Source organism: Oncorhynchus mykiss, chromosome 8, assembly GCF_057628025.1.
Source record: "Oncorhynchus mykiss isolate SJ-2025 chromosome 8, ASM5762802v1, whole genome shotgun sequence".
NCBI lineage: Eukaryota > Metazoa > Chordata > Actinopteri > Salmoniformes > Salmonidae > Oncorhynchus > Oncorhynchus mykiss.
In genome coordinates this window covers 52,613,333-52,640,640 of record NC_143029.1, presented here as the reverse complement: position 1 = coordinate 52,640,640, position 27,308 = coordinate 52,613,333, and the positions used below count along the sequence as shown (strand labels likewise).

Below are 27,308 nucleotides of genomic sequence, written 5' to 3'. Positions count from 1 at the left end.
TTGCTATGATTGAAAGGCATGACTTGCCAGATTCTCTAGGCATGATTGTTTTTATTTTGAGTTCTTTAAATGAAGTTGAATTTGGTTCAATATTCACAATTAATAAGTTGTGTTCCTATTTGTTGATAATCCAATGTGACAACTTACCCGAGTGTAAGTCGTGTGTGACAATTTACCGGCTGATGGGGCAATTTGTCACAAGGGCACACTCTCTTTAACGGTCTACAACTCCATACTGAAATAAGATATGAAGATGTAATGAATACAAAATATGTGCCCAAGACTTCCGTCTTTCATTTGGTATGACATTTATATCATTGTGATGTATTGTCCCCAGTAAATGTTAGACAGCTTGAAAAGTGTGAGATAAATGGTCATTTAGGGCGGTTCTCTATGTAAATGAGACTCCACGTGCACTAGCACAGTGTTTAAGAACGTGTCTGATTTATCAAGGCAAAATACTTACAGGTGTGTGTAAATCAAGCATACGAGCATTTGATGAATACCAACTTTTTGTACTTGCAAACATTCTACATTTTCTTCGTACGAGTTCATTTAGAAGCTTTTCTACGCAACATTGACAAATGAGGGCCCAGATACTTCAGTATACATTCTAAAATGTAAATTCCATATTTCTGTGCTGGTATATTTGTGGAGAGGTTGCATGCAGTTCAGGGGCCATCGCTGCTAATACTGTACGCTACACCCATAAACCATTACTAAGAGGGCAATTTTCTACGTATACTGTAGCTAGTAGCCTAGGGTTACAGTAGCACTTACTTAACCTGGATGGCTATTTTAAAGCATTGCTTGAGTATATGCATTTTGGTCTGGAGTGGCGTGTTTACAATGAAATGAGAGCTGTCTATAATGAATAATAGATATCATGTCCTGTGTGCTTTACCTCACCTTGTAACACAAAACAGCAGAAGAAGAACATTGGCTATACCTGCAGTGGCATATGCAGAGCTCAGGCTTTAGGCAGTGATCTACAGTCTCCAATATTCTTGGTCAACCTGCTGCCAATGACTGAAAACAAACTGAATTTTCCTTCAGGCATTTGAAGTGATGCCGCTCGTCTGGGATATTTACTAATGGGATTATAGTGGTTCATGGAGGACAAAAGACTCTGGGGGATATGCTGATAAGGCCTATCGGGTTTTTACCAGCTGTCGAGGATGCTGTAGTACCTACCTGTGGGGGCAACTACCTGTGGGGCAAATGAGAGTTTCGAAGCGACCAAATGCAACTTTATTCCGAAAATACAGTGGAGCACATTCCAATGTTTACCAAGGGGAAATAGGCTTGATTGGAGTCATCATCCTCTTGTTTGCTTAATCTAATTTGATAAATTTGTCCCTGAACGATATGAGGAGGCAAACGTTGATGTGCCATAGCCAGAGAAGTCATTTTAGGTGATGGATTATCGTCAGAAGAAGAATTGTACTTTTTTCACTATTGGATTGATATTTCTGTTAAGTGGCATTGAGTACGGTGAGTTGGTTTCGGCTGCCTAAATGTACACATATTTCCACAATGAAACTAAAAATGTCTGACTGACTGTCATATGATTTGTATGTTTTTGTCACGTTCAAATCTAAAACATGCATAATAAAAACACAAAAATATTGCTTTTTCAAATGGGCTTGTATGGTAAATGAGACATGTCTAATGCATCTCTCTCTCTCTCTCTCTCTCTGTCTCTCTCTCTCTCTCTCTCTCTCTCTCTCTCTTAGCTGTCATCCTCCCTACAATATGGAGGTATCTCCAGATTTTGGAGGCACCTCCATACTTCCTGGGTCTGGGCTTGTCTGCGTTCAGTCTGAGTGGGCTGCTGACAGGCCCACTGTTCGGCCTCTGGTCCGACCGGACCCGAACTACAAAGACCATCATCCTATACTCCAACGTTTTTGAGATTGTTGGTAAGCTTCACAGCTTCAAATTGTTTTCAGGCTCAGGAACCAGCTGTTGCAAGGCACATGAAGTCGGCATCCCAAGTGGCACCCTATTCCCTACATAGTGCACTACTTTGACCAGTAGTGCACGTAGCGCACCATATAGGGAATACTGGCCATTTGGGATGCAAACAAAGAACCACATGATTTATTTAACTGAAACAGGGATGATTGACTTGAGTCATAAAGAAAAACAGATTCCATTCAACCCTCCCAGCTAGCCTGCTGATGTGATGTTGCAGGGAGAGTGAGGAAATGGCAGTCCTTAGAAATGGAAATGTTACAGTAATATGGGCAGACTTGCTTCCAGATTTCGTGGTGTTTATGAAAAAATCTATCCAACCTCCTACTGCAGCAAAGTTGTGATAAAGTAAATATGAATGTGCAAAACCTTAAACTCATGGCAACATCAGTAGGCAATTAATTCCTAAGACCAACTAAAAGAGTCCTAAGTGCAAGCCACAGATGATACAACTAATGGTGAAATGACATATTTTATCCCCTAGGTAGCTTCATGTATTTTATGGGATACTCAAAATGGCTGTTGTTGTGCAGTCGACTTGTAGCAGGTGAGACAAATACAAATTCTGGAGTGTTTGTGGTTTTCTGTTGTTGTGCTGTAGGCCTATAGCCACTCATTTAAACGCTAAGTGAATTATTTACAATTGTCTGTGTGTGTGTGTGTGAGAAAGTGATAGAGAGAGAGATGAATGGCATCCCAATGTTACGGTCCTGATATCATACAGCCTTTGATTTGGTCACACAATCTAGACCTATTTAATACACGTGTTGATGCCTTCCAGGTATTGGTGCAGGAGCAGGCTCCTCCATCTTTGGCTTCCTCACACGGAGCACCCGGCCAGAGGAACGCGCTGGTGTTTTCGCTGCCATCATGGCATGTCGCCAAGCTGGCCTCCTGATTGGTCAGTCAGTTTTTTCCTAATATGCCATCATGATCTTATTAGTACTATGGCGCACCGCTGTTTTGACCAGATGTGAATCTCAGTCAAAGTACCTTCCTGTACTACACTAAGCCGCAGGAAGGGTGCTGATTCAGAAAAATTGGGAATAATAAAAAAAAAAATAATAATACAAAGAAAATGACAAGTATGCACTGTGCCTTTAATAGTCCTTTATTAGCAGATATATCTGTCTGCAGCGCCAGTGCAGGCAGAAAGATTTGTCCAGCCCATAGCCACAGGAAGTAGTTTGAGGTTGGGGGTGCTGTACTACCAACTGAGCCACACCATCAAATCACATCATCACAACCACTTGATGTCTCAATGTGCTCAATTAATGTATTGTGCATTGCTTTTCTTCACGGTGCTGGAAAGTCTGTAGGTACAAACCTGGATGGCCAGTCTACAGTAATGTACATTAACATTAAGTCATTTGTAAGGATGGAAAATGCAAACTGCACAAAAAGGTGGTTGTGGTTCCATGTTATTTGATCAAGGAAAATATTTAATTTGATGTGGATGTTTTGTGTCTTTGCCCATAACTTTGCACCTTTTGATGTAAACGTTCCATTAGAATGACAATTGCAGAGAAAGGGACAGGGCAACAACTCTTACTATTTATGTATTTTATATAACTAGGAAAGTCAGTTAAGAACAAATTCTTATTTACAATGACGGCCTACCCAGGCCAAACCCTAACCCGGACGACACTGGGTCAATTGTGCACCACCCTATGGGACTCCCGATCACAGCCAGTTGGGATACAGCCTGGAATTGAACCAGGGTCTGTAATGGCCTCTAGCGCTGAGATGCAGTGCTGCGCCACTCAGGTGCGGTCTAAACTATACAACTACCTGTTCTGCCAAAGCTGAGACGCTGAATTCATTTGGTCTTTCCCTATACTACAGAAGTCTCTATCGGTCCGCTAATATTAGTAAAGGCCCAGTGAACTGCTTTTGTAAAAAATAAATGTTTTCCAAAAATATATACAGTACCAGTCAAAAGTTTGGACACTCCTACTCATTCTTTTTTACTATTTTCTACATGGTAGAATAATAGTGAAGACATCAAACTATGAAATAACACTTGGAATCATGTCGTAACCAAAAAAGTGTTAAACAAATCAAATATGTTATAAATTCTTCAAAGTAGCCACCCTTTGCCTTGATGACAACTTTGCATACTCGTGGCATTCTTTCAACCAGCTTCACCTGGAATGATTTTCCAACAGTCTTGAAGGAGTTCCCACATATGCTGAGCACTTGTTGGCTGCTTTTCCTTCACTCTGCGGTCCAACTCATCCCAAACCATTACAATTGGGGTGGGGTGATTGTGGAGGCCAGGTCATTGGATGCAGCACTCCATCACTCTCTGTCTTGGTCAAATAGCCCTTACACAGCCTGGAGGTGTGTTGGGTCATTGTCCTGTTGAAAAACAAATGACTGTCCCACTAAGCACAAACCAGATGGTATGGCGTATCGCTGCAGAATCCTGTGGAAGCCATACTGGTTAAGTGTGGCTTGAATTCTAAATAAATCACGACAGTGTCACCAGAAAAGCACCCCCACACCATAACACCTCCTCCTCTATGCTTCATGGTGGGAACCACACAAGCAGAGATCATCCGTCTACCTACTCTGCGTCTCACAAAGACACAGTGGTTGTAACCAAAAATCTCAAATTTGAACTCATCAAACCAAAGGACAAATTTCCACCGGTCTAATGTCCATCGCTCGTGTTTCTTGGCCCAAGCAAGTCTCTTCTTCTTATTGATGTCCTTTAGTAGTGGTTTCTTTGCAGAAATTCTACCATGAAGGCCTGATTCACACAGTCTCCTCTGAACAGTTGATGTTGAGATGTGTCTGTTACTTGAATTCTGTGAAGCATTTATTTGGGCTGCAATTTCTAGAGGCTGGTAACTAATGAACTTATCCTCTGCAGCAGAGGTAACTTCTTTCCTGTGGAGGTCCTCATGAGAGCCAGTTTCATCATAGCGCTTGATGGTTTTTGCGACAGCACTTGATGTCTTAAAAGTAATGATAGACTGTCGTTTCTCTTTGCTTATTTGAGCTGTTCTTTCCATAATATGGGCTTGGTCTTTTACTAAATAGGGATATCTTCTGTATACCACTCCTCCCTTGTCACACTACAACTGATTGGCTCAAACGCATTAAGGAAAGAAATTCCACAAATGAACTTTTAACAAGGCACACCTTTTAATTGAAATGCATTCCAGGTGACTACCAAAATTGTGCAAAGCTGTACATGATTCCATATGTGTTATTTCATAGTTTTGATGTCTTTCCTATTATTCTACAATGTAGAAATAAAGTAAAAATATAGAAAAACCCTTGAATGAGAAGGTGTGTCCAAACTTTTGACTGGTACTGTATATATTTCTTATTATTATCATTATTTATTTTCTAGGGGGTGCTTGAGCACCCTCAGGACCACTACTGCCCTCGGCTATGTTTGGCTCTATATACTCTCAGTTTTGGAAATGCTAATTCGCATCAAAGTAGACATCATGCAAGACTACAAATCCCTGCCAGCTCCTGCACGTCATATCTAGCTGACACCATTGCTAACAGGTACTGTGTCCATTTAAAACTTGCACAAGACAGTTCACAGAATTGTTCATTTAAAGAATTTTTGCCAATTTATTCATTACTACATTCAGCTAACATTCTTCCCATTGCCTCGATTCAGAAGTCTTGTTCAGATCGTCATGGCATTTGCAGTTCTTTATCATAGCCAAATTAGCAGCTAATTAGCATTTCATTTTGTGCGGGTAAATACAGGCGAATATATTGATTAAAGTCATCTTGTCCTAGAGAGATTTACACGGTTATCAAAACGTCACGCCAGAGTAAGCCTCCATGAAATACAACCCTTATTTTAAGTGCTTCTAAAATCCCCTATGGGAAAAGTGAATAGTGGAAAAACGATTGGAACCATTTCCCTGTTTGACCATTAGTTTTATGGGTATTATGACTCATACTGTGGTACTCTATGTTAATTTGTTTTGTTCAAACAAAGCATTGGCACACACGCAAACTAAAATAACATGATGTGAAAGGAAGAAAGCTTTGGAACATTTAAAAACAGGCTAATGCCACGTTCACATGCTAGTCAAAACTAGGAAACTGACATTTCCAACTTGCGAACTGGTTGAATGCGGAATGTGAATAACTACAACCAGTTAGTTAGCTAGTCGGAAATGTCAGTTTCCTAGTTCCGATCAGCACGTGAACGCGGCATTTGCAAGATAGATGATTGTCCCACCTACTTCTATAGACAGCCATATATGGATGGTAGCATGTATTCACTAACTAGGAACCAAACCAAACCAAACAGAAGAAACTGTTGCAAACAAAAGCAGACGGAACAAAACGGAGGGACATACCTGAATGTAATGGAAACTCGAATGCAACTAAAAAATACACTCTTGGTTATCAGTCTGTTTGTGCCATCATGCCAGTCCTTGCCGCTCCTTGTCATGCCGACAATGACAATTAATTGACAAGACAAACAGATCTGAGACCAGGCTATCAATGGATCTCTTATGTTAAGCAGACATTTACATTCAAATGGCCGTATGCTTGTTTATGTTTAAGAAACTACGTAGCCAAAGCACAGATGCACTCCTTTGTATAGGCTACATAACACAATGTTACTACATGCATGTTTTCTATTGTTGAGTTCCAAACAGCTAAATGATTAGAATTCACGACACAGTATTTGCTCATGAAAATTTTAAAAACAGCGGTCAATATAATTTGTTTTAATTTTTTTGCAGACTTTGGAGAGAATTCATTTTCCCAGTTTAAGAATATACTGTAAAACAGAGTGCATTATTATCATCAAATGTTTGTCCCTTGCACTAAAAAAAAAAATCAAGTGGCCCCTATCCCCATTATTCCCCCTTCAGTTCACTGATTAGGTATGGTTCCTGTTCCATAAGGATATCTAAGAACACATCTTTGCCTTTGGACCCAGATGCTTTCAGAGGGACATCTATGAGCTCCCTCATCCTGTTCTGTTTGGTTTTTTCAGCCCTCACGTCACTGTAGGCATTTGAGGTGATGACTCCCCTCTGCAGGAGCCTATCCAAAATGGGTGCCACCTGGCTCACTCTGTCGATCAGGGCCGTCCGGTGATGATCCACAAAGTGTTTGTCTAAGGTAGAGATAGGACATGGTTTAGGAATATTAAAGGTGATGAACTTGCAAAGCATACATAATGTATTTGATAGGGGCCTATATCTCCACACTTCTCCTTTAATAGTGCGTGTTTGTGTGTGCGTGTAGGGTGCGCAATTTGGAGGATAGGCGTGATGATGCACTTTTTGTAATTCAGACAGCATTAAATATGAGGAGTGAAAATGCTGTTAAAGATTTAGAAGAGGGCAGCAGTTTCACTGACCAATTTAATGAGGAAATGAAAAGGAAGGACTTTTGTGATTGTTCATCAAGGTAGAAAACTTTACATGTTGAATTTGTCCCTACATACACCATTACCAATTACAGTAAAACATACATTTTGATAACGTATTTGAAACATTAGGCTATATAACACCCGCTTTAGTGTTACCTTTGATAATGTCATTTGGTCCAAGCGCACTTCCCTTAGCAGCACCCGACATTACCGAAGATTCTTGAGCTGTAAAATAATCTCCATGAGACACCACCAATTGAATACAAATATGAACAAATAGAATGTGCTCATAAGTTAAAGTAGTACGGCCAAGTTCCTTAGTTTTACATACAGACATTTTAATGCAATTTAAAAACACGTGTATTATTTATTTAATAAAGTTTTCTTCTAGAATACTTTTGGGTTAACTGAAGTGTTTTTTAAACCCTTCAAAGATACGAAATGACATTTTTAAAATATATATTACAATGTCCAATGGACGTGCCTCCTACTATGTTCGATTTACCTTTCTTGAAATCCGTCAGTTCCTTTGCGCCGTCATGGCAGTCAATTGCCCTCAATACCTCTATAGCCACATCCAAAGCCCCGTCTTCAGTGAAAGTACGGGTCAGAAGGTCTGCCAAGTCTATTGGGTCCAAATTTTCAACATTGCCCTTGCGAATTTTTGGCTCCTGCTTGCGTTCACAGAGTTTATGTCTGAACCACTTCAGTTTAGTCATTCCCAAATCATTAAGGACACCAATTAATGTATCGCCAACGGTTTTCGGCATTTTTTTATGCCAAACGGCAATTTACACTTGTTTTAGTGAGATTAAGATACGTGTATTCTATTATATGTTGCCTATCTTCTCTTCTCTGACTGTCTTCTCTTCAAGATATGCCACTTCATCGCACCGTATCACGTCATAGGCCAAGGGGAGGTCCATCAACACACCCCTTTAATATAATTTTGAATTTATTTAAACAATTAATTATTAGTATATATTTTACTGTTATTTTTGTATATAGGCAATTATACCTTTTAAAATATATATTTTTAAATGTACTGTTTTTATTTACAAACGTCATTTGACAGACAACATTGTGTCACGTTCGTTGTAATGAGGAGACCAAGGCGCAGCGTGATATGCATACATTCTTATTTTAATGAAGAAAGAACACTGAACAAAATAACACCACGAACGTGACGCTATACAAAAACGAGTGCTGACAGGCAACTACACATAGACAAGAACCCTGGAAACCAAAAGGGAAAATGGCAACCTAAATAGGATACCCAAGAGAGACAACGATAAACAGCTGCCTCTGATTGGGAACCAATTCAGGCCACCATAGATATACATATACCTAGACTTACAAACCCCCTGGATATACAAAAACCCTAGACAAGACTAACATTCCCACCCTCCCTCGTCACACCCTGACCTAACCAAAATAATAACGAAAACAGAGTTAACTAAGGTCAGGGCGTGACACATTGTCCCCTGCAATCCTGTGAATCACACACATTATATTGAACAGAACAAGCATTGTCACTCTTTGCTTTATTTTGTCAGCAATAAAATAGGTAGATAAGTATTTGTATAAAAATGGACAGATCCAAACGTTGTTCAACAGCATGGGTGGTAAATCATACACTAAAACCAAATGGAACGATACTAGGCTACTGTATCACTTGGTAATAAAAGTGTAACACCAGCGCCATGTAAATTAGCCAAATGTTGTCAAACGTTGAAGATAGAAATGCCATGAATACATCCGACGTGATTCGTGTTCTACATAGCTTATTTATATCTGAACGTTCCAAAACGTTGCGTCCTACTGTACGGCCGCAATATAATTCCCAGCAACGAATCAGCGGGCTGTTCAGGAGTGTGAAACATTACAGACCGCTCAGATGGGAATATATTATTGTCTATCATGTAGAATATGGAATCTGTTCAACTCTATGCTACATTTCTATTTTCAGCATTCCATATCTGAACGTTTCACTTCAACTGAATTCAACCCAGTATAACCAACCACCTGTTATACTGTAGGCCTTAAGAACGCATCCTGTTTAGTCTTAATACCGTAATTTACTTAGGCCCAACATTCCCTCTAAACTGCGCGCGGGCGCGTAGTAAGTAGCCTGGAGAGTGCCATGCAGTAGCCCAGACAGTGGCGGAACTAGAGTTGTATACATGGGTTGGCCAAGGCTACTTCAGGGGGTCCATAGACCATGACAGAAAATTAGTATGTAACCCTAACCTGGCATCTAAGGAGGATGAATGAATCTGATAATTGCTGATTAGAGGTAGAAGTGATAATTCACTTAACCCGGAGTTCTTCATTGTGGTCCAGAAGGGTCTGTTCACTAGAATTATTTAACATACTATGAATAGTCAGTGCCTCTCTCTCTCACACACAGGAGAGACTTGGGTTACTCTGTTTTCATGAATATATAATCTGGGTCTATAAGTGTTGAAGACCCAAAATATTTTCAGAATATAAAGCTCAAGCACTAAAGAGATAAGATAGCATTTGTGTGTTACATAAATTGCATAGTTTATTTACAAAAAAAGTAAATTTACAAAAAAACACACTGCAATTTGACATAACAGGTATCAAGCAAAAATGGACTTGAAAAATAATTATTTTGGTGCCCATCAATATCACAAACTTACAGTATCATATTTATGCTCATATATATTATTTTAACGAATTGCAAAGAAAAGCTTTGGAATTGGCCAAATCAAGTCCAAATTAAATCTGTGTGACCCTTTGGATTTATCATTTTAGAATCTCAGTGTTCTAGTTAGTACAGAGTGCAGGTTTTAATCATGACCAGAGGGACCATCTAAGTGCCAAATTATCCTAGGTAGATTTAAAACAGGATAATTCTGCGGTTCTGGTGGGAACTGGCAAAATGTTTCACAAACTCATCCATGTTGAGGGAGCGTGCCCTCCTTGACTCAACACTGAGAATTCCGAGGTGACTTAACCTATCATTAACCATTGTTGTCCTAAGGTGGGTTTCAATCAGTTTTAAAGCTGAGAAGCTTCTCTCGCAAGAAGCACTGCTGACTGGTGTAACAGAAATCTTACATAGTCGAAATAGATCATGGAAGACCTCTTTATAATTTTTAGAAACACAACAAAGTCAAGGAGAGTAGACGGTCTGTCCCTTCCACTTTTCTCTCTCCTATCAAGAAGCCGCTTGGTTTGATGAACCTCATGTTTGAGGTCCTCTAAATCTGACTCAAAGGTCTGAGCAAAGACAAACAGAGGCTCATCATTCAAGAATGTTGTACTCTTTGGGTTGAGAGACTGGACCCCTTGCATTATCTTGCAATTCTTCTTTGAAAACGTCTCTGCAGCTCAGACTGTCAAGCACCTGCTAAAAGATAACTTTCACCATCACTTTGGTCACTATTTTTCTGTCCTACAGTGCTCATCATCAATGAGTCGTTAAATCTTAAGCTTGTTTTAGACTGTCTTTTACACACTGTTTGTACACTTAATTTGCATGCTCTGCAATCTCTTCAACCTCTTTCCATAGTTCTCCAAAATAACCCTCACTTCTGTAGTCCTGTAATGTGTCCAAGGGCACCTACTAGAGCCACAGCCCTTGCTAGGTCAAGAGAGCTTGATTGGAGCATATCAGAAAGACATTCGGCATTACCAAGCACTTTTTAAAAGGTAACCAAAAGCCCTATGAAATGTAAATCTATCTGAGAAAGAAGGCCCCTTGCCTCCACTGATCTATCACCACTATTTTCAAGTATGATATCCTGTAGCACTCTAACAACTGATGGAAGCCTGTCCCTAAGAGTCCAGAACATGTTTTTCAAGGCAATCAATTATTATATTTGTGAGACCTGCTGCATCTAAGCTTTCAGCTGACTGAAAGTGTAAAAATCTTTTGTGGATGGCCCCGTTGTAATAGTACCTCACAACTAAAGACGTTTGTTTTTTTACTTTCAAATAGTTGGTTTCATCTGCAATTACACTAAAAACATAACTTTCTTTTACTTATCTTATTATTTCACTTTGTACCAAGCCCTCAACAACTTCCTTCTGGATTTGGTGGCTTGTGTACTTAGCATTGCCACATGCATTCATCCTTTTCTCTATGAGAGGGTCATGCTTTGCTATTTCTTCTAAGATTGTCAAAAAATGACCCTTGTCGTGAGAGTGACCAGACTCTCGATGACCTCTCTGCGCTATATTTTGAGTGGCAGTTAATAAGAGCACACCTGCAATTGTTTTAATGTAAGTGCAGTTTTCCTCCACTTTCTTTTTCCGGTCCTCATTTATGACATCTAACATTGATGAGTTGCTGTCAATAGCCCTTTTCTGCTGATTCCAAGCATACATAGCATTGATATGATGCTCTGCCTTCGAATAGAGCTTAAACCCAGAATCTTTAAACAGTGCCTTTTCCCCAGTTACAAAACCCTGACTGTGTGTGAAGGCAGTTTCAGGTGTATTGGGCAGAGAATAAAGCCTACTGGTGAAACAGTAAGTTTGAATCTAGACTTACAGAATATTCAAACTATGAATTGTCCTTATACCAGGAGATGTTGAAAGCCCTTTTCCTAGTAGTACCATGTTGAGTTCTGGGAAATGTTTTCAAACACGGCTGGTACAGGACCCTCTTCTCTGGATCTTGTAATGTCTGAAATACACGTTAAATAATGTGTCATATCTCTGTGTAAATGCATAATTAAGGGATTCACAAGATTAGATACTAACAGCTGACAACTAAAAATGTGTAGTTTAAAGTATAGGCCTGGCCTACCATTGGGTCCTGTTGGAACAGAAGATAATATTGCTCCCTTTCTTTTCATGTGTAATTGACCCTATGCAAAAATAAGACAGTCCATGGTTACATCTAAGCATCCAAATTACCCATGTTTTAGTCCAATCTCAATCCTAATAACTTAATTACAAATCCCCATTATCATAACTGTACCTTAAAATCAACTACCAGCCTAAGTTACTAGTTAGATCATGTCTAGCCCTACTGTGCAGTAAGTAACTTAGCTAGCTATAATTTCTCAAACCTTTACGATAGCAAACCGGCTATATGCAAAGTGTGGTAATCTTTTGAGGAACGTTAACAGGTTGATAATAACAATTGTTCGTTTTGAGTTCAAGTACGAAAATCTAACTGAGTTAATGGTTTTCAAATCGCTGAATTTTAACTTGCCGAACCTTTGACAGCTGTAGCCTACTAGTTACCCCACATTAGCTAAACATTCATATACTGTAACTTACGACACTGCACTGTATATGCGTGTATTACTAGCACAGATGTAAACATAATGTTAGGCTAAATTGGGACCGATCTCTCTTATCTGATTAACTGTCTGTTAATGGAGCCAAAGGTCTACCGTTAACTTACACAGCGACTCAACTTTCGTAAAAGTTGTTCAGGAAACCTAAACCTGATTTCAAATATGATGCTTTCGCCAATCGCGAAAGGAGCTCGTGGAGCTGTGGAAATATGCTCTCTTCTTCTTCTGTATGTTCTTCTTATTCTTATTCTTCTGTATCTCGCAACCAACGTTAACATTCTCTCTTCTTTGTCCTCGATTTGAAAAATGCGCCTCCGAATGTCAAAATAAATTCTTCTTTCAACAAGAGGTGAAATGAGATATCAATCAGCATCAAACTGCCAGTAGCGAATTCAATTTTGGGGTGGCCAATCAGATGTCAGGGGTGTCCAGTGCCACCTCGTACACCCCTCTGGCTCCGCCCCTGAGCCCAGAGACTGCCGCACGGTTCCCACTGGATTGCCGCGCAGAGCCCAGAAGAATTATCAACCAACAGAGAGAAGCACGAGATTGAGCTTCAGTCAACTTTCTAGTTTTCCCTGTTAGTTAACACTATCAAAGTTTGCCTCTACTGTGGCAATCGTGATCAAATCAACGCAATATTACCCACTTTCAATGCTACATACCGAAACAAAAATAACTATGCAAGAGATGTTTTTTGTAGTCAGAACGCATCGGAGTAGGATTCTATTCAGTGGTGGAAAAAGTACCCAATTGTCATGCTTGAGTAAAAGTAAAGATACCTTAATAGAAAATGACTCAAGAAAAAGTGAAAATCACCTAGTAAAATCTTACTTGAGTAAAAGTAAAAAGAAGTATTTAGTTTTAAATATACTTAAGTATCAAAAGGAAATGTAATTGCTAAAATATACTTAAGTATCAAAAGTAAAAGTACAAATAAATATAAATCACTTCAAATTCCTTATATTAAGCAAACCAGACAGCACAATTTTCTTGTTTTTTGAATTTACGAATAGCCAGGGGCACTCTACAACACTCAGACATAATTGACAAAGAAAGCATTTGTGTTTAATGAGTCCGCCAGATCAGATGCAGTAGGGTTGACCAGGGATTTTCTCTTGAAGTGCGTGAAGTAGACAATTTTCCTGTCCTGCTAAGCATTCAAAATGTAACGAGTACTTTTGGGTGTCAGAGAAAATGTATGGAGTAAAAAGTGCATTCTTTTCTTCAGGAATGTAGTACTTTACACCATTGATTCTATTGTGCACGACTCAGCCCATACACTACACAGACCATTGCCATATATGGATTTCTAACATTTACTTTGAACTGGACTGTGTTTATAGCTGTGGTATTGAGTAGATGAACTTATTTGGAGATCAAAGCAAGAGCTGCATGTTGCCGCCTGTGCACATTTTGTTCATATCCTTTGCTAGTAATTGAGTTATTAGCCCAGTTATAGATAATTTGTTGTCAGCAATAGGTGAGTAGATCTCTAGTCATCTTTGAAAAGGTAAAGAGCTTTTTTGTCTTAAAGGGGCAGTGTTGTATTTTGAGACATGCCTTAATAAACTAAGTAGCCAATAAGCAGAGGGTAACTTAATTTGTCTGATTCTCTGTAATAATGGTATGGGAATAATAATGAATTTTATTTTGTTAAGTTGTTTCTTGCATGAAACAATACAACAATTTCAGTCACCTCCTTGTCTGAAGGGCAAGTGGATAAACAGGTTAATGTCAAGCCTGCATGTTTTTTCAAAAGTCTCATGGAATTTAGGCCTAAATCGAACACCACACATTGGCTGCTGCTGTAGGCTGAATGAAAGAACAGCTATTTCCATGTTAAAATGTTATGGGATTTTTTTTTTTTAGGGTAGGTCACTCTGGTAGGTCTACATTAGAATCAAATAGCCACAGTAGCCTACTTGGCCACTGTTAAAACTGTAACTTCAAGCGGGTACAGCCTCAGTTTTCACAGTAAAAGCACGCTGGAAGTTTCACAGAATTTTCACAACTTCAACTTTGAACTCAGCAGATCTGAAATTTGCTCAGTGCACCAAAAAAATGAGGGAACATTACTTAGGCCTATATTTCAATACTTATATTGGTTACTGTATCAATCAATCATTTTGTTGTTGATGTCATCACACAGCATAGCATTTTAGTTTTAAAATAAAATATCAAAGCTACCATTGTATAACTCCCGTAAACTATAAATAGACCTAAATCGTTCCATTTCGGAAATTGCATTCACGAATGAATGCAACTGGTTTTAGTCTTTGCTGTAATAAAGGCTTTTTTTTAAAGCGTTACAATAATTATAATTTATTTAGTGTTGTTATCATTGTTCCAAACACATAGCTGCAAGAAGTAGTTTAGGGGTGGGGGTGCTGCGATTTGGGTGAATGCAGTTTTTTTTTTTTGCCAACACTGAAGATGTCTATATTGGTCTGCTAATACAGGACTAGTAAAGGCCCAGTGCACAAGTTTTGTGGGGAAAAAAAATAATTAAATGTATTTGAGTGTTTACCAGCATTTGTAATTTGAGTCTGTTAATTATCTGTACAAAACAGTTCATCTGATAATACTTGTGGAAAATAAAAACACTTATATATATATGCTTTCCAGTTTTTTGAAATACGTTGCAAATGCAATGTATTTCTATGTTGAAAACTTTAATGGTCTATTCATTCCTTTTCCATTTTAGTAGACACTCTTATCCAGAGCAACTTACGGTTGTGAGTGCATACATTTTCATACTGGTCCCCCTTGGGAATCGAACCCACAACTCTAGCATTGCAAGCACCATGCGCTACTAACTGAGCTGCATCATCACAAACCACTTGATTTCTCAATGTACTCAATTACTGCATTGTGAACGTCTAGGTAAAAACCTAAATGACCAGCCTATGTACAGTACAGTCATGTACATTTACATGAAGTGGTTTGTAATACCGCACAAAATGTGGTTGTTTTCCATGTTATTTGATCAAGAAAAATATTTCATTTGATGTGGGTGTTTTCTGTCTTGCCCATAACTTGAGGACAGGGTTTTGTTCTTTCTGCATTCCATTAGAATGACAATGAAGAGAAAGAGAGAGGACAGTTCCAACTATTGAATCCTGCGAGATGCTGAAAATACTGCTAATACTAGGCCCAGTGCACTACTGTTGTGAAAAAATATATTTTATTATTATTATTTCAAAAATATATTCCGATTTTTCAGGGGGGGGTTTCAGCACCCCTACTTCCCACGGCTATGGTCCAGAACGCCCCCCCTCTCCCGTTGTCGATACAAATGTATAGCACCCCCACCCCCAAACTGCTCCGACAACAAAAAACATGTGTATCTTATCTTAAGTTTAGGTAGTGCCTCCCTGTTTGTTTTTGTCTGTTTTCGTCCGTTTGATGCCTAATGAATACGACCCTCCATTTTGCAGGGCCAGCATTCAATTTGTTCCTGAGGCTGTGCGACTTCCAGCTGGGGCCATTTGTGGTGAACAACTACACCTCTCCCGGGGTAAACACCCAGCATCCAGACAATCTATCCTCTCCGGTTCTCCCACTACAGCTCTATGCTTCATGAATATTAAACCACAAACATCCGTTTAGCTCCCATGCATGTACCTTCAATCTCCTGTTCAGAGTTAGCGGGTACATGTACACTAGGATTTTATTGACCTTGCATACTTATAGGGCATTCGGAAAGTATAAATAAATAAGGTGTTATTATTTAAAAACCTCTTTTGACGTTGTCGTTATTAGGTATTGGGTGTAGATTGATGAGAACAAGATTAATTTAATCAATTTTAGAATACGGCTGTAACGTAACAAAATGTGGAAAAAGTCAAAGGGTCTGAATACTTTCCGAATGCACTGTGTTTATAAATACTTCATCAAACCAATAGAGACATTTGAAAACATTGTAAAACATTTAAACACTGCACCCTCAACACACACACATTAAAATGCTGGCATAAAAATATTTTACTCTACCATCTCAACCATCTTGCACCCCTACACCCTCTCCTCCCCTCCTCCCCCTCTTCCAGATCTTCATGTGTCTGATGTGGATCCTGCTCCAGTTTGTGGTGCTGGCCCTGTACTGGGACATACCACCTATCAGCTCCGAAGAGGGGGGTATCGCTGTGGGAGAGATCGAAGAGGAGGAGCCGCTGGTAAGGGCAGAGGAGACACTGGAGACCTACGGCACTGTCTGGGACGACCAGATAGAGACAACCCTTTCCTCAGAGATACACCATTTCCAGGACCCTTCACAGTGCCCTCCCTCGCCGCCTTACTCTACCTCTTCCTCGTCCCCTCCTTCGACTATCTCAAACCCCCTCACAATTTTCAGTGCTAGTCAAGGTGAGTGGAGAGATAGAAAACAGCTCTACAGAATCAGACTTATTTCAGGGATACTATGTCCTAATGTGTTGAAAAAGTTTTCATCATGTGTTGGTCAATGTTGTGTGGGGTGTTATTGTAAGTAATTGATTAAACATGCTGTGATGAAACAATTTCCCAAGTTGGGATTAATAAAGTAATACTCTACTCTCTCTCTACTCTTTAGATGTGTATATTGGTAGTTTCTCACCATCTTGTCTGTTGAGTTGTATTGATTCAGTCTCTCAAGTATCTTTCATGTGCCAGCTTGTGTTTGTGTGTGTGTGTGTGTGTGTGTATGTGTCAGATCACTCGTATTGAGTCGCTCTCTGTGTGTGTAGATTGTTGAAAGGAGAAGGTGGTATGCGTGTTGGACTTCCTCTTTAATTGACTCTATGCCTGTGTTGAGTTTTGTGGGCGAAAGGGAGACTAAATTCTAAAAGCTGCAAACATTCTTTATCATTGATGCTTGCCTGTCTTTAGCCCATTCTGTAGTGGGTTTGAGGGAGATGGAAGAAGAGTTGTGAATGTAAAGCGTATCGACTTTGTACTTGGTAAATATTCTCATTCATTAGTTGTTAGTTTCCAAGATGGCGTAGCAGTCGGACGTGTGTTTGTCTTGTCCCGCGTAAATAGTCGGTTTCTTCATTTTTCGTATATATTTTAATCTCACTTTCCGTCTACGAACTGAATATACTTTCCTGCAACCCGCCTAACCCAATGTGGTACGAATCTGCTATTTTTACACTTTATAACTGGAACCCCCATCAGAAGCTAGCCAGCTAACTAGCTACTAGCTAGTAGGCAGTTAGCCACTGCTAGTGGACTTCACCGTTAGCTTGGACACCAGCCAGCTTTAGCTCAGTCAATACCTGCCAGTCTGCACAGCGCGATATCAACCCAGAGCATATCGGACAGCTTTTCTCTACCACATCACTGGATTCCTGCCGCAAGCTCTGGACCATTACACCGGATCATCGCAGCTAGCTAGCTGCAACCGAGTGGCTATTGCTGGCTAACGCCTCTGTCCCGAAGCAAGCACCAGCTAGCCTCGAGCTAGGCCCATCTCCCGGCTAGCCAAAGAGGTATACCAGCTAATTCTTGGGCTACAATACCTCTTTGCCAATTGGCCTGGACCCTTTATTGCCGACACGGAGCCCCGCCGATCCATCACGACTGGTCTGTCGACGTAATTGTCCAATGTGATTTCAACAGGATTTTCTGTTGCAATGTCACTGAAGACCCATCTGCTTGCCCCGGCCCGCTAGCTTTCTGAACGCCATGTCTCCTGCTCGCTTAGCGTAGCAGCGACTACCGAACAGCTCCCTGACTCACCTATTGCTGCTCATTGGACCCTATGATCACTCGGCTACACATGCCTCTCCCTAATGTCAATATGTTTTGTCTACTGCTGTTTCGGGTTAGTTATTATTGTTTTATGTTGAGCGAGACCCCAGTCCCGCTCAACATGCCTTAGACAGCTCTTTTGTCTCACCCCCCACACATGTGGAGAACTCACCTGGCTTAACTGGTGCCTCCAGAGACACAACCTCTCTCATCGTCACTCGATGCCTAGGTTTACCTCCACTGTACTCACATCCTACCATACCCTTGCATGCACATTATGCCCTGAATCTATTCTACCACATCCAGAAATCAGCTTTTTTATTCTCTGTTCCCAACGCACTAGACGACCAGATCTTATAGCATTTAGCCGTAGCCTTATCCTACTCCTCCTCTGTTCCTCTGGTGATGTAGGGGTTAACCCAGGCCCTGTAGCCCCCAGGCGCTTTCATTTGTTGACTTCTGTAACCGTAAAAGTCTTGGTTTCATGCATGTTAGCATCAGAAGCCTCCTCCCTAAGTCTGTTTTATTCACTGCCCTGCCTTTCTAAAGTCTTCGAAAGCCAAGTTAACAAACTTATTGCCTTACCTCTCTTATCCTACCTCAAAAAGATTGTTGACCATTTCAAATCCCACGCAATTTCAAATCCCGCTATGCAATCTGGTTTCCGAGCTGGTCGTGGGTACACCTCAGCCACGCTCAAGGTCCTAAATTATTTCATAACCACCATCGATAAAAGACAGTACTGTGCAGCTGTCTTCATCAACCTGGCCAAGGCTTTTGACTCTGTCAATAACCGCATTCTTATCGGCAGACTCAATAGCCTTGGCTTCTCAAATGACTGCCTCGCCTGGTTCACCAGCTACTTCTCTGATAGAGTTCAGTGTGTCAAATCGGAGGGCCTGTTGTCCAGACCTCTGGCAGGCTCTATGGGGGTGCCACAAGGTTCAATTCTCGGGCTGACTCTCCTCTCTATATATTTCAATGATATCGCTCTTGGTGCTGGTGATTCTCTGATCCATCTCTGACACCATTCTGTATACATCTGGCCCTTCTTTGGACACTGTGTTAACAAGCCTCCAAACAAGCTTCAATGCCGTACAACACTCCTTCCATGGCCTCCAACTGCTTTTAAATACTAGTAAAACTAAATGCATGCACTTCAATCGATTGCTTCCCGCACCTGCCCGCCCGACTAGCATCACTGCTCTGGATGGTTCTGACTTAGAATATGTGGACAACTACAAATACCTAGCTGTCTGGTTAGACTGTAAACTCTCCTTCCAGACTCACATTAAGCATCTCCAATCCAAAATTAAATCTAGAATTGGCTTCCTATTTCGCAACAAAGCCTCCTTCACTCATGCTACCAAACATACCCTCGTAAAACTGACTATCCTACCGGTCCTTGACTTCGGAGATGTCATTTACAAAATAGCCTCCAACACTCTACTCAGCAAATTGGATGTAGTCTATCACAGTGCCATCCGTTTTGTCACCAAAGCCCCATCCATATACTACTCCCCACTGCGACTTGTATGTTCTCGTTGGCTGGCACTCTACATATTCGTCGCCAAACCCACTGGCTCCAGGTCATCTATAAGTCTTTGCTAGGTAAAGCCCCGCCTTATCTCAACTCACTGGTCACCATAGCAACACCCACCCGTAGCACACACTCCAGCAGGTATATTTCACTGGTCATCCCCAAAGCCAACACCTCCTTTGGCCGCCTTTCCTTCCAGTTCTCTGCTGCTAATGACTGGAACAAATTGCAAAATCACTAAAGCTGGAGACTATTATCTCCCTCTCTAACTTTAACAGCATCAGCTGTCAGAGCAGCTTACCGATCACTGTACCTGTACACAACCCATCTGTAAATAGCACACCCAACATACCTCATCCCCATATTGTTATTTATAAATATTTTGCTCTTTTGCAACCCAGCATCTCTACTTGCACATCATCATCTGCACATCTATCACTCCAGTGTTAATGCTAAATTGTAATCATTTTGCCACTATGGCCTATTTATTGCCTTACCTCCCTAATCTTACTACATTTGCACACACTTTACATAGATTTTTCTATTGTGTCATTGACTATGTTTGTTTATCTCATGTGTAACTCTGTATTGCTGTTTTTGTCGTACTGCTTTGCTTTATCTTGGCCAGGTTGCAGTTGTAAATGAGAACTTGTTCTCAACTGGCCTACCTGGTTAAATAAAGGTGAAAAAAATGTACAAAAATTCAGGGGTTTTCCAGCTTCGTCAAGTTTTCAAGGAAGTTTGAAGTATGCCTGCATATGTGGTGAACATTTTTTATGGATTCTCTTACCTCTCTCTTTCTCTGTTTCTGTAGAGTTTCTGAGGGAGGAGGTGGTGGTGCTCCTCACTGCACAGTTCATCACCCTCTTCAACCAGACAGCACTGGAGGTAAGAGCTTCTGCGGCAACAGCCTAAACAAGGACGCCATCTTTTTTGTTGTTGCATCGTAACCACATCATATGCCTAACCCTAACCGTATTTCAAGACCTGAAAGCTCTTTTTCATGTTCATACCTTTTCACAATATAATTTTGACGTTACACCTTGTTCATTGAGTGGGAACTGAGAACTCTTTCCCATAAAGAGGTAAACAAATACTGATGTAATATCCTGTTTTCTTCTCTCTCCCTATGGCGAATACCCTGACATAGTGATGTAATTTCTTATGTCCCCCTTCCCCTTCCTCTCTAGACCATGGTGACACCTCTGACCCAGCGCTCCTTTGGCTTCGGAGAGCTTGCCAACAGCCTGATGTACAGCCTGTGTGGCGTTGAGGTGATCCTGGGCTTCTTCTTGGTGCGTGGGCTGAGTCGCCAGGTGGAAGACCGTGTGGTGCTGGCCGTGGGGCTGGTCATCTGCAGTGTTGCCTGCGTCTGGTGCCTCATCTTCCTGGCCAACCCCCAGGGTGAGTGGGTGGGAGTAGGGTGAACCTAATGGCTGATCCTGGGTTGGTTTAACATTTCCCCCACTAAAAGTTAAGGTTAGGATTGGGGGAAGGGATGCTGATCCTAGATCTGTACCTGGGCTTGGTGTGAGACTCCTGGGGTGGATAGGGTGGTGAGGTGACTATGAAGGTGTTATTGATAGATCTGTAAGTGATATAAAACCCACCACTCGGAGGTACATGAAGACCACACATATAAGTAAGCAGACACACACAAACACGCACACACACATACAGTGCCTTGCGAAAGTATTCGGCCCCCTTGAACTTTGCGACCGTTTGCCACATTTCAGGCTTCAAACATAAAGATATAAAACTGTATTTTTTTGTGAAGAATCAACAACAAGAATCAGCACCTTCTTCCACATGTTTGTTGTGTCTCCCAGGTGGCTTGTGGCAAACTTTAAACGGCACTTTTTATGGATATCTTTAAGAAATGGCTTTCTTCTTGCCACTCTTCCATAAAGGCCAGATTTGTGCAATATACGACTGATTGTTGTCCTATGGACAGAGTCTCCCACCTCAGCTGTAGATCTCTGCAGTTCATCCAGAGTGATCATGGGCCTCTTGGCTGCATCTCTGATCAGTCTTCTCCTTGTATGAGCTGAAAGTTTAGAGGGACGGCCAGGTCTTGGTAGATTTGCAGTGGTCTGATACTCCTTCCATTTCAATATTATCGCTTGCACAGTGCTCCTTTGGATGTTTAAAGCTTGGGAAATCTTTTTGTATCCAAATCTGGCTTTCAACCTCTTCACAACAGTATCTCGGACCTGCCTGGTGTGTTCCTTGTTCTTCATGATGCTCTCTGCGCTTTTAACGGACCTCTGAGACTATCACAGTGCAGGTGCATTTATACGGAGACTTGATTACACACAGGTGGATTGTATTTATTATCATTAGTCATTTAGGTCAACATTGGATCATTCAGAGATCCTCACTGAACTTCTGGAGAGAGTTTGCTGCACTGAAAGTAAAGGGGCTGAATAATTTTGCACGCCCAATTTTTCAGTTTTTGATTTGTTAAAAAAGTTTGAAATATCCAATAAATGTCGTTCCACTTCATGATTGTGTCCCACTTGTTGTTGATTCTTCACAAAAAAATACAGTTTTATATATTTATGTTTGAAGCCTGAAATGTGGCAAATGGTTGCAAAGTTCAAGGGGGCCGAACACTTTCGCAAGGCACTGTACACCTCTTTTCCTAGAGGGAATTTCAACCATTTCACCAACAATCATCCATCTGACTGTGGTTGTGTCTCTTCCTGTGTCCAGGCGGGTACTCCTGGGAGTTGGCAACGTTCATCATCGGAGTGTTCCTGCAGCTGCTCGGGCTTCCCTTCGTGGCCGTGTCCCAGGTGTCTCTCTTCTCCAAAGTCACTGCAGAGAAAACGCAAGGTGGGTGTCTGACTTACATCACCGCCATTTGACTCATGACATAGCAGTTTGATAGCGTATTATTCCAGTTGGGTCAGCGAATGTGATAATTGCATGTATTGGTTCATTGAGCTGGACTCACCATAGTGCTGATTTATGATGATGTTTAGAAACGTTATTTTGAGAAGGAATACAAATATTAATATTAAAGACTGATTTGAAATAAAATAAGGAAATATTGTTGCTTTGGTTTTGTTTTATTATCTTCTGAAAATGAAATGTTCCAACAATGCACTTGTGTGAAGGTTGAGTTAATCTTAGTCAATCAGGCTCTTTGACTCACCCCCCTAGGCAATGAGGCTTTGACTCATGGCAATGCTGAGAATGATGAGGGGAATGATCATTAACTATCACTAAATGGCCATTTGTTTTACAGGAAGGGGAGGTCATTAATCACTCAAATGAATGGGATTGTCTTTGTGTTTGTGTGTGTGTTCCTGGTGGTGTCTAGGGTTCAGTCAAGGCGTGAGGCGCTCTGTTGGGGGGCTGGCTACTATCCTGGGGCCTCTCTGGGCTGGAGGACTGACCGGTAACTTGTACCTGATGCTTGGAGTGATGCTGGCTCTTCTCCTCATGATCACAGTGAGTAGTCACAGTGTCTGTGCCTATTCAATCCCATGATAGAGTTAAAGAAGTTACGATCTATCAATCTATGAACTTCATTCACGAGGATTTAGCACCTCACTACTTTTTCAAGTGGCGCATGTTAGCCACATTTGATGAGGCTTTTTGTGGCTAGCATGTACACTTTTACAATTTAACGTTGGATTGTTATTTCCAGGTGATGCTGATACTATCCTATGATCGCCTAGTCGAACCCAAAGTAGTGCAGCACGCCCAGAGCTCAGACAATGGAGAATAGACAAGAGTCATGTTCAGTAGGGAGAAAATGTTTTGAAATGGGGAGGCATGACCTGAACTTGTCCAATAAGAGCACAGCTTCTGGGTTTCCGTTGCAACGCATATTGCTACGGGTATGCACTACTGAACACGTCCCTGCTGTCAACTTGAATGACAACTGAAGCCCTAATAAAGGTCAAAGGTGAGGTGATGTGACACATACAGTGTGTCTCCCAACTACTATGAGAAGGTCAATGAATGCACATTACAATAAAGGTGGCGTGTGTCTAAACTCTGCAATGCAGCAGAGATCCAACCAATGACCTAGAGGCTAATCCAACCCACTTTAAAGCTCTGTGGAGTCTATTTTACGTTCACACTTTATTTGGATAGTCCAGTCATACTATCAACAAAGTATCTGTTGATAAGCAACTTTCTAAATGTTTTTATTTCACCTTTATTTAACCAGGTAGGCTAGTTGAGAACAAGTTCTCATTTGCAACTGTGACCTGGCCAAGATTAAGCAAAGCAGTTCGACACATACAACAACACAGAGTCACACATGGGATAAGCAAACATACAATCAATAATAGAGTAGAAAAAACTGTATACAGCATGTGCATATGAGGTAGGATTAAGGGAGGTAAGGCAATAAATACTGCTTGCTAAGGTTGTTGTTAGGGTTAGGTTTAGAATAAGGGCTAAGGTTAGGGTTAGGGCTAGGGTTAAGATTAGGGTTAGAAATAGGTTCAGGGTTAGTACATAGTTAGTTGAAACGTTACTGAGTCTGTAGAGCATCTACAGATGGACTATTCAAATAAAGTGTTGCCCATTTTCCTATCCCAACATGAATCTTTGCACATTTTAGCAAACTTCTTTGAAATATTGTTGCTTGTAGTGTTTCTGTAGTAGATAGAATATTTCATATCTACCAAAAGACGTATACATAAATATATAACATGGTATTACGGATGTACACAAGGGGGCACCGTTGCTCTCTGTTTGAATATTTTGGAATGATGTAATTGATGTTGAATAAATCAAGTTTTCAAAACCGCTATTTATAGTGCACTTGTTGGTGGAGAACATTTGTGTTTCCATATCTGAACTATGTACCCATGCTAGCTTCCTTTAATCTTTCCTTTCCTTTCTTATAATAGATCCCGTTGTGCCAGGAGGAGTGCCTTTCACCTCTCATTTTTACCTCTCTCATATCAGTGCTTATGTAGATAGCTATTCAAGATAGCCAAGGGTATAGGGAGGAAGGAAGAGAATGGAATAGCAAGTAGCATTAGTAATAAGGCAACCCAGAGGTACCGTAGATCAGAATACATAACAGAAGACACTCATTTGTGTTGCCTATGTAGAGAGGAAGTGCATATTTCTATCTGCATTTTGGATACTTTAACATGTGCTTCGTAATGTACATTTGTAAACCTTTACAATGGTCAACAAACGAAATAATTTTACATATACATTGGTATTTACTCTAAAATGTTTAGTAATAAAAAAATACAAAAACAAGCATCATCAATTAGGGGTGCTATTGCAGTGAAATACTGTCTAATACCTAGTTTGTTTAAAGGGATACGTCAGGATTTTGGCAAGGAAGCCCTTTATCTACTTCCCCAGAGTCAGATGAACTTGTGGATACCATTTTTATGTCTCCGAGTGCAGTGTGAAGGAAGTTGCTCACTAGCGTTAGCGCAATCGCTAACTAGCGTTAGCGCAATGACTTGACATCTATGGTAACTGCTAGCAAGCTAGTAGGTACTATAGACTTCCAGTCGTTGCGCTAATGCTAGTTAGCATTGGCTCACTGAACTACTTCTAACTTCCTTCATACTGGATGCAGATACGGTACATAAAAATGGTATCCATGAGTTCATCTGACTCTGGAGAAATAGAGTATTATCCCGAAATATCCCTTTAATCATAAGCTGTTCAAAATGTGCCACTAGGGAGCACTGTGTGTTCTGCAGAACGCTTGGAGCACCATCAAGGATCTGTAGATCCTGCTGTACACAAATGCCCATGTTCTCCCATTTCCACTGTGTTAGACCATGCAATCAGATAAGGCTCGGTAACCTTTACAATGTTCTAATACTGCTAGCATGGCGTGTTTAGCATATGTCAGGAGAGGTATTCATGAAATGGGGAAACATAGGCAAGCATTATACAACCATGTGTTTACTGTAGGCCTAGTACTTCTATGCCCTGCTCAGGACATGCAATGTTTTTGACCTTTGAATAAAGATAAACTCTTGGTTTTAGAAAAAGCTAGCCTTGTTAACAACATCATGTTTTGTAATTGTCACATCAATGCATTTACCATGGAACTTAGGCCTGTATTCGATCAATTGCACGTAGAGGGAAAACTGCAGGTTCCATCAGGATGTAATCACTGTAATCATCGATTGGAGGTGTAATTACCCGCATTAAAAACAAAACACACCCAACAAGCTGTTCCACTCTCAGACATTATCATTGAACATGGATGCAAAACCATACCTGTCCTTAAAGGGATAGTTCACTGTTTCGAAGCTAAAACCAAAACATGAACTATCCCTTTAAAATGTATTATAAACATTACGAGTGAACCTGCAGCGTAGTTTCTTTTTTTATAGATTTGGGGCCTTAGTTTTAAACAGATACATCCACACAGATAGATCCAGTTAATCCAGAAATAATTCAGGAACCCAGATGATATGGTACCATATTTAACTTTTGTAGCCCTTTCCTGCGGTCAAATGACCAAATCACCCTCTAGTGGCCTGATGGGTGGAATGTTATTCATATTTTTCATAATTTCATAGTTAATAAACCTTATTAAACAAAACAGCTGAACGCCCAGTGTTTCTATATCAAACGCTTTTCTCATATTTCAGTCTTCTGTGATGTACATAAAAGTCTAATATTGGGACGTAAACTCAAAATGTAGTACACTTCAACTCTATACCTGACACGGTAGAGGCGTCTTCTTATTTTCTAAGCCCATAACCATGTGTGTGATGTGTATACTTTGAAACAAAAGTAGATTTGTTTAAGACTACCAAGAAACACTCTGTGTGACCCTGATTTAGCCCACTGCATTAAAAGTTTAAAGATAGATTGTACTTTCCTCTCCCAAAAATGTGAGGGAAATCTGCTCAAGTTTGAATAATACCTGGAAGAATTAGTGATGCATAGGTGTAGGCTATAATCCTGTGATCTGATTGGTGAAATATTTGTTGTTGTTTCCAGTCTACAGGTGACGAAAATCACAACGACTAAAAAGGGAAAGTCCATGCCCTTGTGCCTGTATCTTACATATACCCTGATGGACTCAAATTTACTTGAGTTATGAATTATTAAAGGGCCTACACGGAAGAGCCATTTGAGGCTCAGACCGAAAGTGATTTGTTTTTACAGCAGATGAAGCTGCTACAAGCTGAAGTGAAAATTTGAGACACTAGACAAAGGGAAGACAGAACAGTATGACATAATCGCTGCATATATTGCAGTCATACAGGTGTCAGGACATCGCCTACTCTAATATCAGCGTAATTAGAATGACCCAGTAACTACCATGTGACTACTGTGTAAACAAAGGAGTAGGCCTAAGTACATTTATGGAGCCATTTTTAGCAATGATGGTTGAACGTGGTTGTCCTTTCGGATAAAGCTTCTGCTAAATGACCAAAAT

At 40.6% G+C, this 27,308-nt stretch overlaps 2 protein-coding genes and 1 long non-coding RNA gene across 4 annotated transcripts; 1 reads left to right on the top strand and 2 right to left on the bottom strand.

The window, feature by feature from the left end:
- The first annotated feature begins 1,361 nt into the window (after window positions 1-1,361).
- mfsd8l2 (major facilitator superfamily domain containing 8-like 2) lies at window positions 1,362-24,683 on the top strand. The gene is made up of 11 exons (XM_090181885.1): window positions 1,362-1,494; window positions 1,737-1,922; window positions 2,462-2,524; window positions 2,759-2,878; window positions 16,074-16,153; window positions 16,686-17,001; window positions 20,721-20,794; window positions 21,097-21,310; window positions 22,622-22,744; window positions 23,235-23,365; window positions 23,565-24,683. The coding sequence occupies exons 1-11, from the start codon at window positions 1,419-1,421 to the stop codon at window positions 23,643-23,645; spliced, it is 1,464 nt and encodes a 487-aa protein (XP_090038011.1). The 5' UTR covers window positions 1,362-1,418; the 3' UTR covers window positions 23,646-24,683.
- Window positions 3,073-8,267, bottom strand: LOC110530050 (apoptosis-associated speck-like protein containing a CARD). 2 transcript variants are annotated; one of them, XM_021612830.2, is made up of 3 exons: window positions 7,857-8,267; window positions 7,508-7,576; window positions 3,073-7,093 (listed from the first exon to the last, which is right to left on the bottom strand). In XM_021612830.2, the coding sequence occupies exons 1-3, from the start codon at window positions 8,119-8,121 to the stop codon at window positions 6,831-6,833; spliced, it is 597 nt and encodes a 198-aa protein (XP_021468505.2). In that variant the 5' UTR covers window positions 8,122-8,267; the 3' UTR covers window positions 3,073-6,830. The 2 variants fall into 2 exon arrangements, with proteins under 2 accessions (XP_021468505.2, XP_021468504.2); XM_021612829.2 differs by having other exon boundaries at window positions 7,508-7,588; window positions 7,857-8,256.
- On the bottom strand, window positions 9,879-13,001 carry LOC149981687 (uncharacterized). Its single transcript, XR_016482431.1, has 2 exons — window positions 12,741-13,001; window positions 9,879-12,011 (listed from the first exon to the last, which is right to left on the bottom strand). It is a non-coding gene; the product is annotated as an uncharacterized LOC149981687 (long non-coding RNA).
- Window positions 24,684-27,308: the final 2,625 nt, after the last annotated feature.

Bases quoted from the DNA above. Each gene is read 5' to 3' on its own strand.
- mfsd8l2 (XM_090181885.1), top strand. From the start codon at position 1,419: ATGGATTATCGTCAGAAGAAGAATTGTACTTTTTTCACTATTGGATTG. The intron at 2,525-2,758 runs GTGAGACAAATA...GATGCCTTCCAG, and splicing joins GTGCAGTCGACTTGTAGCAG to GTATTGGTGCAGGAGCAGGC. The intron at 17,002-20,720 runs GTGAGTGGAGAG...CTGTTTCTGTAG, and splicing joins AATTTTCAGTGCTAGTCAAG to AGTTTCTGAGGGAGGAGGTG.
- LOC110530050 (XM_021612829.2), bottom strand. From the start codon at position 8,121: ATGCCGAAAACCGTTGGCGATACATTAATTGGTGTCCTTAATGATTTG. The intron at 7,589-7,856 runs GTAAATCGAACA...TGTCTCATGGAG, and splicing joins ACTGACGGATTTCAAGAAAG to ATTATTTTACAGCTCAAGAA. The intron at 7,094-7,507 runs GTAACACTAAAG...TCTCTACCTTAG, and splicing joins ACCAAATGACATTATCAAAG to ACAAACACTTTGTGGATCAT.